Source organism: Mixophyes fleayi, chromosome 2, assembly GCF_038048845.1.
Source record: "Mixophyes fleayi isolate aMixFle1 chromosome 2, aMixFle1.hap1, whole genome shotgun sequence".
In the NCBI taxonomy this organism is placed as follows: Eukaryota; Metazoa; Chordata; class Amphibia; order Anura; family Limnodynastidae; genus Mixophyes; species Mixophyes fleayi.
Window position 1 is genome coordinate 157,169,484 of NC_134403.1, and position 14,160 is coordinate 157,183,643.

At 37.5% G+C, this 14,160-nt stretch overlaps 1 protein-coding gene across 1 annotated transcript in view; it reads right to left on the reverse strand.

Moving 5' to 3' along the window:
- Positions 1–5,817: 5,817 nt before the first annotated feature.
- The window catches only part of CFAP47 (cilia and flagella associated protein 47), a 402,255-nt gene continuing 393,912 nt past the window's right edge, over positions 5,818–14,160 (reverse strand). The window contains exon 64 of the mRNA XM_075200313.1: positions 5,818–6,110. Coding sequence (XP_075056414.1) covers positions 5,901–6,110 — 210 coding nt within the window. The 3' untranslated portion in view covers positions 5,818–5,900. The remainder of the gene's footprint in view (positions 6,111–14,160) is intronic.

Genomic DNA, 14,160 nt, shown 5'->3' on the forward strand with positions numbered 1-14,160 from the left:
GTACTATATTGCACAAAGGAAAATGTGGCATCAGAATGATAAATCTCAAAGAAAACATTGATATTTTATTATTTTTAATAAGTCCATTGGGTGCCAGAGTTTGATGGCTTTTTTTCTCCAGAAAATGTCTGGTGATTGGACTGTCACCCTGTCCCACAGAGAACACACAGATAATACTTCCTTGTCTCAGAAAGAAGTAGTAGTTTTACCTATGTAAGATTACATTGACAAATAATCATAGATATGCAAGTAATTCTATGATGATTGTTGATGTGTCTAGAACACTAATGGTGAAAATTGTCACCAATAAGAAATTTGCTGCAGATGACACAGAATGACGACAACAACCAGATTTATGTGGTGGTAGTCAAGTAAGTGCAGACAATTGACAAAAACTTTCAGAAGTTGTATCTCCTGAGGACACTGGGGGTCTGGTGCAAAATATGACACTCAGCAGCATTAGCAAAACACTTGTGATTGGCTGACTGCTTTTTGATCCCTCCCACTGATAGGACTTAATTCATTAATGTGGTTGCTATATTATATGACGTCGTAGCAGTTTACTCACATTACTTAACATTTCCATTTAGATTCTTAAAGAGCAAAATAACATATGCTTTTTTTTATTCATTTTAGTTCAAACTTTAATTTTGTATTTGTGCTACATTTAATTATATTTAACATGATCAATGTGACTTTCACATTAATGAAACTGTGCAGACACTATTCTCCCTTATGTATATGACACCTCACTGCAGTATTATATTGTGTACATATAGGACAAGGCAATTTTTAAATTTGTCTATTAATACTGTAAAGCCACATCTCTATGCTATACTTATACTTTCCCTATGCCATCCAGTGGTGTACTTTTTACTCCGACGCAAATCAGATACACATAGCAGTGTAGCAGATCTTGAGATCATGCACATAAATGTTTTGCATTCATGTGTTTTTCTGTGTATGTTCTTGGTGCAAATGTGTCCAACACTACATGAGGCCCAATGTGTGGTATAATTCTTTCATAATAGATTGTACAAATTAGGACCTCTTCCGTAGCTACACCAATGTGTACTTTGGAAGTCTGTGGGTAAAGTTTTGTTAGTAGCTAAAACAGGCCATAAATGATGAATGGCCTCTGAGACCAAAGTAGCAGTAGAAAATGGATATACAAAAGTTAATCTATTAACTTCTTGTATAGGTGATTCACACTGACAGAAGTGTTAGACGTTGTTTGTATAATTTTAAATCAATGTTAAACAATTGCTGCCTTTCAGTAATAGTGTCATATTCATAATGGTGCATTTCCAAGCCGCATATTGCTTTTATGTATAGGAGTCTAACCTCAAATTGAATTACCCGCATTTCTACAATGTGAAAACGTGACGGTGATGTAATTTGAGATACAAAGAGATACATTATGTATACTATACTGGGTGACAGAGTATAAAGTGAGAAATTGTGTTGACAAATAGGAAATCACTGAATTATAACTGCATTAGTATTCATATAGTTTACATTCATTTTCACTAAATCATAATATAGATTATATAAAAGTGCTCAAAATTACATGATTATAATGTGTGATATTCAAAATCAAAGCAAAAAAGAAAAAGAAAACACCAGTCTGGTTTTACCAAAACCCATTACCCAAATGACAGGATTTGGGAAACATTTCTATTGCAGATATAGTCACTGTGAGGAGCACTGCTAAATAGGGATGAGCGGGCTCGGATATCTGAAATCCGAGCCCACCCGAACCTTGCCGATCCGAGCCGGATCCGAGACAGTTTAGGGTTTTTCCGCCAATTGCAAAACTGAAAGCGAGGCTCCGAGTCATAATCCCGTTGTCGGATCTCGCGATACTCGGATTCTATAAATTTCCCGCTGGCTCAAGGCATTGATCAGGGTAGAGGGAGGTTGTGTTATGTGGTCCTCTGCCCTGCTATATCCTGTGCTGTGCTGTGCTGTGCTCAGTCCAGTGGTGCTGTGTCCTGTGCTCTGTCCTTCTGAGTTCAGTGGTGCTGCTGGGTCCTGTGCTGTGTCCTGTTCAGTCCAGTGGTGCTGTGTCCTGTGCTCTGTCCTTCTGAGTTCAGTGGTGCTGCTGGGTCCTGTGCTGTGTCCTGTTCAGTCCAGTGGTGCTGTGTCCTGTGCTCTGTCCTTCTAAGGGCATTGTTATTTCCCCATTATTCCCAAGTTATAAAATTTTTTAAAAAAAGTTATAAAAAAAAGAAATTAAAAAAAAATATCCAAAAACAATCCTGCAGTATAAGTCCATTGGTACTGCAATATTACAACGTTCACTGATTCTGCAGTATAAGTCCAGTGGTACTGCAATATTACAAAGTTCACTGATTCATCAGTATAAGTCCAGTGGTACTCTCCTGTGCCGCATATAATTTTTAAAGGCTTTGCCGAGTGTGTGTGGCTTAGGGGTACGCTCTCTTGTGCTACATATAATGGAAAACAAAAATTTGGAGGATAAAGCTGTGAGGAAAAAGCTCAGTTTTCCTAAAAGACCCGCTGGCGGGGATGCTGATAACATCTGGTCCGGACTGAAGGACCTGCCAACCATTGCAGACATGTCTACTGTCGCTGCATTGGATGCTGTCACAATAGAAAAAATGGTGGAGGATTACTTTGCTGACACCATCCAAATAGACATGTCAGACAGTCCATATTGTTACTGGCAGGAAAAAAAGGCAGTTTGGAAGCCCCTGTACAAACTGGCTCTATTTTACCTGAGTTGTCCCCCCTCCAGTGTGTACTCGGAAAGAGTTTTTAGTGCAGCGGGCAACCTGGTCAGTGAGCGGCGAAGGAGGTTGCTTCCTCAGAACGTTGAAAAAATGATGTTCATAAAAATGAATTATCAATTCCTCAATCAAGTACAGCACTGCCCTCCAGATAGTACAGAGGGACCTGTGATTGTGGAGTCCAGCGGGGACAAATTGATAATGTGTGAGGAGGAGGAAGTACACACTGTAGGGGGAGAGGAATCGGAGGTTGAGGATGAGGACGACATCTTTCCTCAGTAGAGCCTGTTTAGTTTGTACAGGGAGAGATGAATTGTTTTTTTTGGTGTGGGGGCCCAAACAAACCAATCATTTCAGCCACAGTTGTTTGGTAGGCCCTGTCGCTGAAATGATTGGTTTGTTAAAGTGTGCATGTCTTATTTCAACAACATAATGGTGGGTGGGAGGGCCCAAGGACAATTCCATCTTGCAACTATTTTTTTGGCATTATGTGACCATTCAACAGTCGTTTGCCATGTTCAAAAAGTAAAAGAAAATGCCAACAAATTCCATAAATTAAATCAAAAGTTAAATGCCCTGTCATTATTTAAAACAAGAGGTTTTGACGTGCTAGAATTAGTGTAGTGTTAAGATGTTATAAACACTAGACTTGGAACTTGGAGGAGGTATTGTGGCCCCGGTATCAAATTGGGTACCGGGGCCACCCCACTACGCAGTCCAGATACTTGTTTGGTGGAATTCTGACCAGTTGAGGGTGTATTTATTTTATTGTGGCTCCGGTATCAAATTGGGTACCGGGGCCACTCCTCTACGCAGTCCAGATACATTTATTGGTGCGAATCATACAAGTTCAGGGTTTTTAAATTATATTGTGGTGACCACTCCTCTACCCAGTCCAGGTACATTATTCGATGCGATTCAGACCAGTTGATGGTTTTCTTATTATATTGTGGTGACCACTCCTCTACGCAGTCCAGATACATTTATTGGTGCGAATCATACAAGTTCAGGGTTTTTAAATTATATTGTGGTGATCACTCCTCTACGCAGTCCAGGTACATTATTCGGTGCGATTCAGACCAGTTGATGGTTTTCTTATTATATTGTGGGGACAACTCCACTACGCAGTCCAGAAAGATACCTCGTTGCAACGTTTTGGACTAATAACTATATTGTGAGGTGTACAGAATACACTGTAAATTAGTGGAAATGATTGTTATTGAATGTTATTGAGGTTAATAATAGCGTAGGAGTTAAAATAAGCCCAAAAACTTGATTTTTGAACTTTTTATGCTTTTTTTAAAAAAATTCCGAATCCAAAACCTTAAATCCGAACCAAAACCTTTCGGCAGGTGTTTTGTGAAACAAATCCGAACCCAAAACATCGCGAAAATCCAGATCCAAAACACAAAACACGAGACACCAAAAGTCGCTGGTGCACATCCCTACTGTTAAACAACTTATTAAAGAGGGCAAAGCTAGGTGCAGTGGGGGGAAAGATAGAGGCAACTTTTAAATAACATTTATTACTATTTTTAATTTCACTATTATACTCCAAATTATGGAAAAACCCATATCCTGAAAACTCTAAGTTCTATGTAATAGACATACAACAGGACCTCACCATCCAAACTTTATTTCAAAATGTAACAACCCTGCATTACACATTCTCATTCAAACATATTCCACTTCCACCATTAAATACTTATAGCATTTGGCGAGTGTGTCTGCAAATGTGTTTCTCTGCCAAACAGGTAACTATTAAAAGTAAAGGTTTTTCCTATTATTATTTTTTTTAAATCAGGACCAATATGGAGGTCAGGCAGGTTATTTACTTTTTTCTCATTTTCCATTCCAAGCAAAATTCACAGTGATTTGCGACCTTCAGGCAAAATCGCAACCGATAGAATTTCTGGGGCCTCACACAACCCTATTAAAAATTAGAATTGTATGAGGTGTTCACCTCCCATTACTACTCTGTGGGATCCTCTTCATGTAATTGTAGCCTTGTTCATGTGAGAGGTGAAATCGCTGTTGTATTTTTACATGTGTCACGATGATATATTTGAATGTTTTATTACATTGGTTGAGATGCACAGAGAAATGTACTTTCCTACATAAAGTGTATCTGGAAGGTGGTAATATGGTACTTTTGATTCAGGACAAGCTCTGGATACTTTATAAAAATAAAATACAATTCATCTTTTATCAAAAATAATTCTACTTGAAAGTATGTAGAATAAGTGTTTTGGTAACTGGCTCTCATAAAGAGTACTCATTCATATTTGCTAGATCCACAATTACCCTTTGATTACAATCTTTTGTGTCTGCAGCTGAAGTAAAATATCTGCACAGAGGAGATGGAAAACACATGGCTTTTAAAAGACGATTTCCTAACTGCAATTTTCGCTTGATTTTGTTAAATCAGTTGAAGCCGGTACAGATTTCTGACATGTGCAGGCTTGTCACAAAACAATAGTGAAGCCTGCTGCGTTTAGCCATCAAACATTAAGCACTTCACATCGGACAGCAATCAGTAGCTGTTGGACCTGTAAGGATATTTTGAATTACTGAAATATTTCAAACTGTTATGGCTTCCAATTCCTATATTAACTTATTATAGATGGTGCTGAGGTCAAAATGAGGATGTTGGAACAAGATTTTTGTAAGCCGTGGAATCCAGTGCAATTATAATAACATCACTAGATATACAAACCTGAGCTAAACACTGAAAAATACATATTTTAGAAGAAATTTAAAAGCTCATTCTACTGCTTTTAAATTACAGTTAGAATCTGAAAGGAAACCATTGCTTACAGTAGCATTTTCTGTCCCTCATTTAATTCTTAAATTAATCAAATTGAGAAACATTTTTTTTCCCAATACCTGGTCAATTCACTGGTCTTTTAATTTTAGTTTTACGTCCATTACCTGGCTGAACAGTAAATATGGAAAAAACATTACATTAACACCTTTCTAGGTTTGATCAATGGTACAAGTTGTGTGAACACAGAATTAAGTCTTTAATTGATCTATATATTGCATATGTAGAAAACCAAGGATATAAATTGTGTAATAATCTTTATTAATATTCATTTGTGCTTCATGAAATATATATATATAAAAGACAAAGATTTTACAAAGTATTTACTTTGTTCTTAAAACCAAGGAAGCTCCCTTAATTGGAGAGGACACTCCTGTTGTCGTGAGTTTTAGATTTTCTCGTAAGAAATTGCGTTGCTGAACTGCTGCCACGTGCCTGATACCCAGGGAACATATTTTGGAGGAGACATTTGTTGGTGGAGTGGTCTTTGGCGCAAGGCCATGGATTTCATAGGTCCATTCCATGGTGGATGTCTAAAAAAGCAAACAATTAAAGAAAAATTAATCTCACCGCTAAAATAGTTTCTCATAGTTAACAATGAAAATTGAAACCAATACCTAGTAATAAACAAGAATGACCAATACAACAACATATACGTTTTAGGAAAAAGTATATAGAAGGTATTTATATTCCTGTTTGTAAAATGTAAACTCATGCAAAAGGAAGTTCGAGTCAATCAGCAAACAAACTTGAACAAGGAATGGTACAATATATAGCTTTCACCACAGGGGAAAATTAACATGTAAACATTACAAAATATACACCAGTAAAATGTCTCCAATACATGACAATAGAGTATTGACACACTCTGCAGCAAACCTCTACACACACAAATGTTCTCTTATTACCCATTCAAATCTTTGTTATACCATATAGAGAGCTGACTTATCCCTGTAATAACACCACATACCCAGGAAAATGTGCAGGACTGCAATTTATTTAACAGCCTTGTTCTCTGTTCTGATTGTCTCTGGCATGATAAGAATTTATAACAGTGAACCTAGAATTGGGCTGCCGCCATACAAGTTACTGCAGGAAACTGAATAACCGGAACATAACATAAAAGTGCTTCATGATCTGCACCAAACCCAATGCAACAATACTATATAGTCGGAACAACCAAGATAAATTTTGGGCCTCGGTATAGCAGTTATTTGGGGCCTCTTTTATAGCCACAGAAAGGGCAATGGCCACACCAGTTGGGTGTCTCCTCCCCCTACACAGGCAGGCCCGGGACCCGGTACTTTGAACCTGCTTCCCCATCTCGGTGCCCCATATATAGTACAGAGATGCTTGTTTACTGTATGCACCATTGTGTACACAAATAAAGCATCATAAACTAAAGAAAATACCTAGGAATTTAATTTATAACTTTCACCATAAATGCTAACTTACCTATTTCCACAAGGTGATGTTTACTCTTGTATTTTGAAATAATTTTATGAATAAATGAACCCACACATCCCCATGTAATTAATTAATATAAGAGTAATCTAACATCAAGTATTTAATTGAACCCATGTTAAAGAAGAATGGCACCCAAAATTTTAAGTTTTGTTTTTGGTCACTCTGTCAGTCTGACATGCCAGCAGAATTCGATTACACCACAAAAAGTCTGCATATTTAAGGTGCTGTGTATATTGGCAGCACTATATAAATAATTCATACAGAAATATAAGGCCTGATTCTTTAAGAAAAGTAAGAGAAAAAAAATGAGTACGTTTTCTCCTGGACTATGTTACAATACACGGAGTGCAAATTAGTTTATTATTTTTTATATAAGTTAAATGCTGGCTGTTTTTTTATGTAGCACACAAATACTTGATAGCTTTAATTGTACACTGAAATTTAAAGTTGATCTAGAACATGCCCTACCCCAACTATAAATCTGTCCCCACATTTTAAATTTATATCCCCCTCCAATGCACCATGGTTTTGCCAAGATGCAAAGTTACTCATTCTTTTTGCTTTCCTTTCCTTAATGAATCAGGCCCATGGGCTTTATTTGTGACTAAAAGCTCTACACATAGGAATACACTAAAGAAAAGACCAAAACAATTATATTTAAAATTGGGAGATGCATACTCTTATTTATATGCATTGCAGGTTAATTTTTTGCAGGTTACTGTAAGTTAAAGTAAAAATCAAGCATTTAAAATAAAAGGTAAAATCCACAATAACATAAGGCAAGTGAATGGTAAATAAATAACGCCATACAGAAAATTATTTATAACTGAATGCTTGCAGCATATCACATTTTAAATAGTAGCAAGAATGGGGAAAAAGGTCATGAACAGAGAGGCCTGGAAAAGTAAAAATGTAAGATAATCACATTATTGACTACAAATTAGCCAATTAGAGGTCAGCCAATTATTGTTTATATAATTCCTATAACAGCAACATGTAATTGTGCTAGAGAATTGTAGATTATGGATATGTTGCAAGCTCTCTGTTTCTGGCTTTCTAAAGGCCTGCCACAATAACCCTATAACCTTTGGCTGTGCAGCAAGCAGTTCTTCCCTGGTAAGAAAAAAAATAAACAAAAAAAAAAAAGAAAATGTAAAACTAGAGGCAAGAAAATGCAAAACACTAAAAATTTTAAAAATCAAACAAAGCTGTCCCATATAACTGTGTAAAACATATCTGTCATTCCTATACTGAGAAATAACTTGTTTTCAATTCGATTCAACTTTGTCATTTCAAACACTGCAAATACAAAACTAAAAAAAAGTAGAAGAAGCTAGTAATATATATAATTGGTCAACACAAAGCAACTAGATGTCTCAGAAGAGTTTGCACCATTGGGTTACAATAATACATGTGGTGTTGAAAGCTTACCTATTATATGCCACTAACTAGTTTACTTTCAAAGGTTTAAACAAATAATTCCAACCTTTTTGCTGTCGGATGTGTGATAGCACCAACACTATCCTTTTTAAGTACTAAAAATCTAAACAATAATAAAAAATAAAAAAAAACAAAGAAAAATACAAAAAAGAAATGAAAGTGTTAAACTTACACAAGTGACTAATGTTAAATTGTTCTGCCATATATAGCATGACACACAGCTGTCAAGAAAGGTGTATTTGGTTTCCATTCACAACAGCACATAGTACAATAAAATGTACTTCAACTGCATGGTATGGTAAAACAGAATGAATAGTATGCAAGTTAATATACACAGCAGTTAATATGCACAAGTAAATATCTACCATGCAGGCTACGGCCAGTACAAACAGTACACCCTCAAATCTATATACACACACGTCAGTCACATGTCACAATTTGCATCCCATCATGCCACCTCAAAACCTCATACTGCCCCCATATAGTATCATTATGCCTCCACAAATTAGAATTATAACAAATAGCTTCCCTTTTGTCAGCATATAACTCCATAAAGCTTCCATACTGCCCTATGTTCCACCATATAACTCAATAATGCAAAGGTATAACCTCATAATGCCATCATGCAGCTCCAATGAAGTTTACAATTCTGCTCCAAGCCCAGAGTCCATGCCCATGGTAGATCATGGTATTGTCACCACTATCTCACACAATTAAACGTTGAATTGAGTAGAGAATAACTTTAGTTCTGTGGTAATGCTATATTTTCCAGTGAACCCCTATTTGCTTGCGTCTACTAGGAAATACACACCAAGTGCTTTGTTAAGAATGCCAACACTAAGGCTACTTCATCCTCAGTATGGGACCTGTCTTGTGAATGTTTTCCCAGTGAGCAGAGTGTGATGAGTATCTGTGACAAAGTCATGTGATATGGTCCAAAACTGTACCTGAGACTGTGTGACTTGGCATGTATTATACCAGCAGTACCCCCATATGGAGTATACCAGCAGTACCCACATAATGATTACAATAGAAATGCCCCATAAGTCATCATGATCAGTGTTCCTTTAGTGATGTCCTTCTGTTATTCCATAGTATATACATCTAATATACATATAATTCTATAAAACGTTTGGTTAACGTCACAATCTATTTTATAGACACAGAGGTGAGAAATTCACTCATATATCCCAAAATTTCAAATGGCTATAGTGATACTTAAGATGTTATTGAAAAGATATATTTCTTACTGTATTAAATGTGCTCATATACACTCACCATGGAAGACTTTTATATACAAAAACCTATAAAAGCACAAGTTGAAAAATTATGCTAAAAACAACAACAACACATACAAAAATACGCAGCATTATAAATATAAACGGCAAATATACATTGAGTAGAGTTCATCTGTACAGATAAACATATCAGAAACAAAGGGAAAACAAAGGAAAAGGTGTAGCAGGGGGATTAGGGTTCAAAATGGCAGACCTCAAAACCATCCAGACTTATGCTCGACGGTCACATGAGAGACAGCATTGTCCCACACTGGGTAATTTGGGAGGTATGTCCCATTCAAAGCAGAGCAGAGGTGGATATGTTCCGGGAACACCTGCCACGGATTCACGCAGCATTTAAAGGGTGTTTTAGAGGCAGCTGGGAGCGAGGAGTTTTTAGAAGTGACCCCCACCCAGTGAGACATGGCCATGCCCCTTTCTCATGAACGCGTCCCAATTCCCCAACTTCAAAAGTTGAGAGGTATGAAACAGTAATGTGAACAACTATAACAAACCCGCACTGTAATATCAGACTTTTGTTAGTGAAATCAGCTTTAAAAATATACTTTGTGAATGAGCAATTGTTCATGTTTATCTTTAGTGCGGCTTATACTGCCCATTAATGAACTAATGCCTGATTATGGAATCTTCAGTTCAATCAAGCAATATGCTGATTTAAATCTGTACAATAACTCTGGTTTTTAATAGGCATTATTCCCATAAGTGAACCTAATTGCTTTGTTAAGTGAAGCTGAAGGTGAAACAGTTTATCTTTTCTGGATTCATGGAAATGTACCCTAGGGTTATGCTCACTGTGCATGAGCTTCATTAAATTCTCCTAGACATCAGTGTATATCTGATATGCAGTTGAGATTTAACCCTACTCTACTGGATGCACCTTAAATGACCAAGAAGACATTCATTGAGAACTATTATTAAAAAACAACAAATGTACAGAGTGAAGTGGGAGAACAGTCCGTTGCTCACAGAGACTTCTCTGCTGTTGTCGCCAAGAAAGGTGGGAGGGAGCATGGTTTGGGTGAATGTGCTGAAATCAAGCAGTTTCTGCAGAAAGCAGCACTGTACTGATAATAAATTCCACACTGTGAAAAAGTCAAATCACATTCATTGTCTAATAACAAACCATGTGTCATGTAGGATGACATATTACGCACTGGTAATAAATGCTAGTGCAAAATTAATCATTTGCATACTTTAAAAAAGAACTGTGTGTACAGTACAAGGCATAAGCAGTCATGCCAATTACTTAGTGCAATCAGTCTGCAATGCTGACCGACTTTGTCTTGCAAACATATGGTAAATAAAAATATTATCATTGACCGTATAAGTAGAATCCACCAAATGAACTAACTGGAGTGTAAAACATTAGGTGATGGCCCCTAGCCGAGTATCAGAGGCTAGGTCTAAGCTGGTGGGGGCACTATAAACAAAATAGTCTCTAGCCTATAGTTATGGTACTTACTCATCCCCCTTCTGTCCCCTACCTGCACCCTTGAGTGTGATGCATAGTCAACAAGTTGGCCCCCAACCTAGTGTTGAAGAAAGAAAATCAAACAAAAAGAAAGAGAAAGACATGCAAAAAACAAGACAGTAAGCTGGAAAGGGATTCACATAGGTACGGCTCAAAGAACAAAAAAGGAACAGAGTTATCTATATAGGATACTGCAGATGCATGCTTGAGACTGTTAGGAAGAACTTCATTTTTGCCCAACAAATACACTGAATTCATTCCAAGAATTGGATTTGTTATAGAGATGGGCGGGTCCGGTTCTCCGAGAACTGAACCCACCCGAACTTTGGGTATCCGAGTACCGAGCTGAGCAGCTCGGTACTCTCCCGCCCATTCCGAATCCAAATCGAGGCCGAACGTCATTGTGACGTCGTCGGATCTCGGGGCTCGGTTCTCGCGATACTTCGACTTTATAAATACACGCCTCCACAGCAATCCATCGCCATTTGACAGAGGGAGAGAGCAGGGTGTAGTCATAGGCTAATTAGAGCAGGGACAGAGAATACAATATTGTTCTTGCAATTGCTCTAACCAAAATCGCTAGTGCAGAGAGGAGGATAGAGGTTTATTATTTTTTCTTCATATTTGGCACTCCCCAGCGCTTTTGGGGTGTCCCCCATAATTGTGCATAAATATTTCTGGCTGTCAAAAGTCATATCTGTCAGCAGTATCTACTAAATAATTTTTAGCACTCCTCAGTGCTTTTGGGGTGTCCTCCCTAATTGTGCATTAATATTTCTGGCTGTCAAAAGTCATATCTGTCAGCAGTATCTACTAAATAATTTTTAGCACTCCTCAGTGCTTTTGGGGTGTCCTCCCTAATTGTGCATTAATATTTCTGGCTGTCAAAATCATATCTGTCAGCAGTATCTACTAAATAATTTTTAGCACTCCTCAGTGCTTTTGGGGTGTCCTCCCTAATTGTGCATTAATATTTCTGGCTGTCAAAAGTCATAACTGTCAGCAGTATCTACTAAATAATTTTTAGCACTCCTTAGTGCTTTTGGGGTGTCCTCCTTAATTGTGCATTAATATTTCTGGCTGTCAAAAGTCATATCTGTCAGCAGTATCTACTAAATAATTTTTAGCACTCCTCAGTGCTTTTGGGGTGTCCTCCCTAATTGTGCATTAATATTTCTGGCTGTCAAAAGTCATATCTGTCAGCAGTATCTACTAAATAATTTTTAGCACTCCTCAGTGCTTTTGGGGTGTCCTCCCTAATTGTGCATTAATATTTCTGGCTGTCAAAAGTCATATCTGTCAGCAGTATCTACTAAATAATTTTTAGCACTCCTCAGTGCTTTTGGGGTGTCCTCCCTAATTGTGCATTAATATTTCTGGCTGTCAAAAGTCATAACTGTCAGCAGTATCTACTAAATAATTTTTAGCACTCCTTAGTGCTTTTGGGGTGTCCTCCTTAATTGTGCATTAATATTTCTGGCTGTCAAAAGTCATATCTGTCAGCAGTATCTACTAAATAATTTTTAGCACTCCTCAGTGCTTTTGGGGTGTCCTCCCTAATTGTGCATTAATATTTCTGGCTGTCAAAAGTCATATCTGTCAGCAGTATCTACTAAATAATTTTTAGCACTCCTCAGTGCTTTTGGGGTGTCCTCCCTAATTGTGCATTAATATTTCTGGCTGTCAAAAGTCATATCTGTCAGCAGTATCTACTAAATAATTTTTAGCACTCCCCAGTGGTTTGCGCTCAGAATGGATTCAAAGCAGTCCACATATGATCTGAATGAGCAACCAGGTTCTGTCACCAGTCCTGATGTTAGTGTTCCCAGTACGTCATCTGGCCAAGGCGATGTCAAACAACAGAGTGTTTTCAAATTAGTGCAAAAAACAAAAACCAAAAAAAATTTTACTGTATTGAAGCGAAAAAGAAGTGTAACTGAGCAAAAGTTAAGTGACGATAAAAAAAAAATTGCAAGCATGCCATTCTACACACGCAGTGGCAAAGAGAGAATGAGGCCTTCACCTTTGGCTATTAGTGGCAGATCCCAAAAAGTTACCCAGCCTACAATTGGTGCACAACTACTGTTACGCGTCAAAGCCGAGCTGCAAGATAACAGTGAGGCATTACAGGAGAATATTTGCTCTGATTCACAAATGACAACAATCCCTGTGGAGAGTCCATCCAACAGTGGGCTGTCTAATCGTGAGCATTCTGCTGATGTGTGCCTTAATAGCCCGAGTGTAGCCGGTGATACCCAAATTGAGAATGCCACTTTGGAATTAGAAGAGGATGAGGAGGAGATTTGTGTAGGCAACGAGGGCGCTATGATGATGTTGATGATTATGATGCAGACAGATACCAAATTGCCTTTCTCAATTTCTATTTATATTCTAGATTATATAACGGCTGAATAGTTTTCTATTTTACTCCTAGTGGAGAGAGGATCTGATGCAGACAGATACCAAACTGCCTTTGTCCATTTCAATTTATATTGTACAGTATATAACGGCTGAATTTATTAGTATTTTATACAAGTGGAGGGGGGCCTAGAAAGACAGAAACCAAACTGGCTTTCTCCATGTCAATTAATATTGTACAGTCTATAACGGCTGGATTTTTTTGTATTTTATACAAGTGGAGGGGGGCCTAGAGAGACAGAAACCAAACTGTCTTTCTCCATGTCAATTAATATTGTACAGTCTATAATGGCTGAATTTTTTGGTATTTTATACAAGTGGAGGGGGGCCTTGAGAGACAGAAACCAAACTGGCTTTTTCCATTTCTTTACATATTTAACTATAAGTGTAGGGTGTAATATACATTCAAAGACGATGGCTGCATTGCCAATATGCATAGATGGAGAGGAAGACAATCTGTTTTGTGTGTAGAATAGGCCTACCAACGAA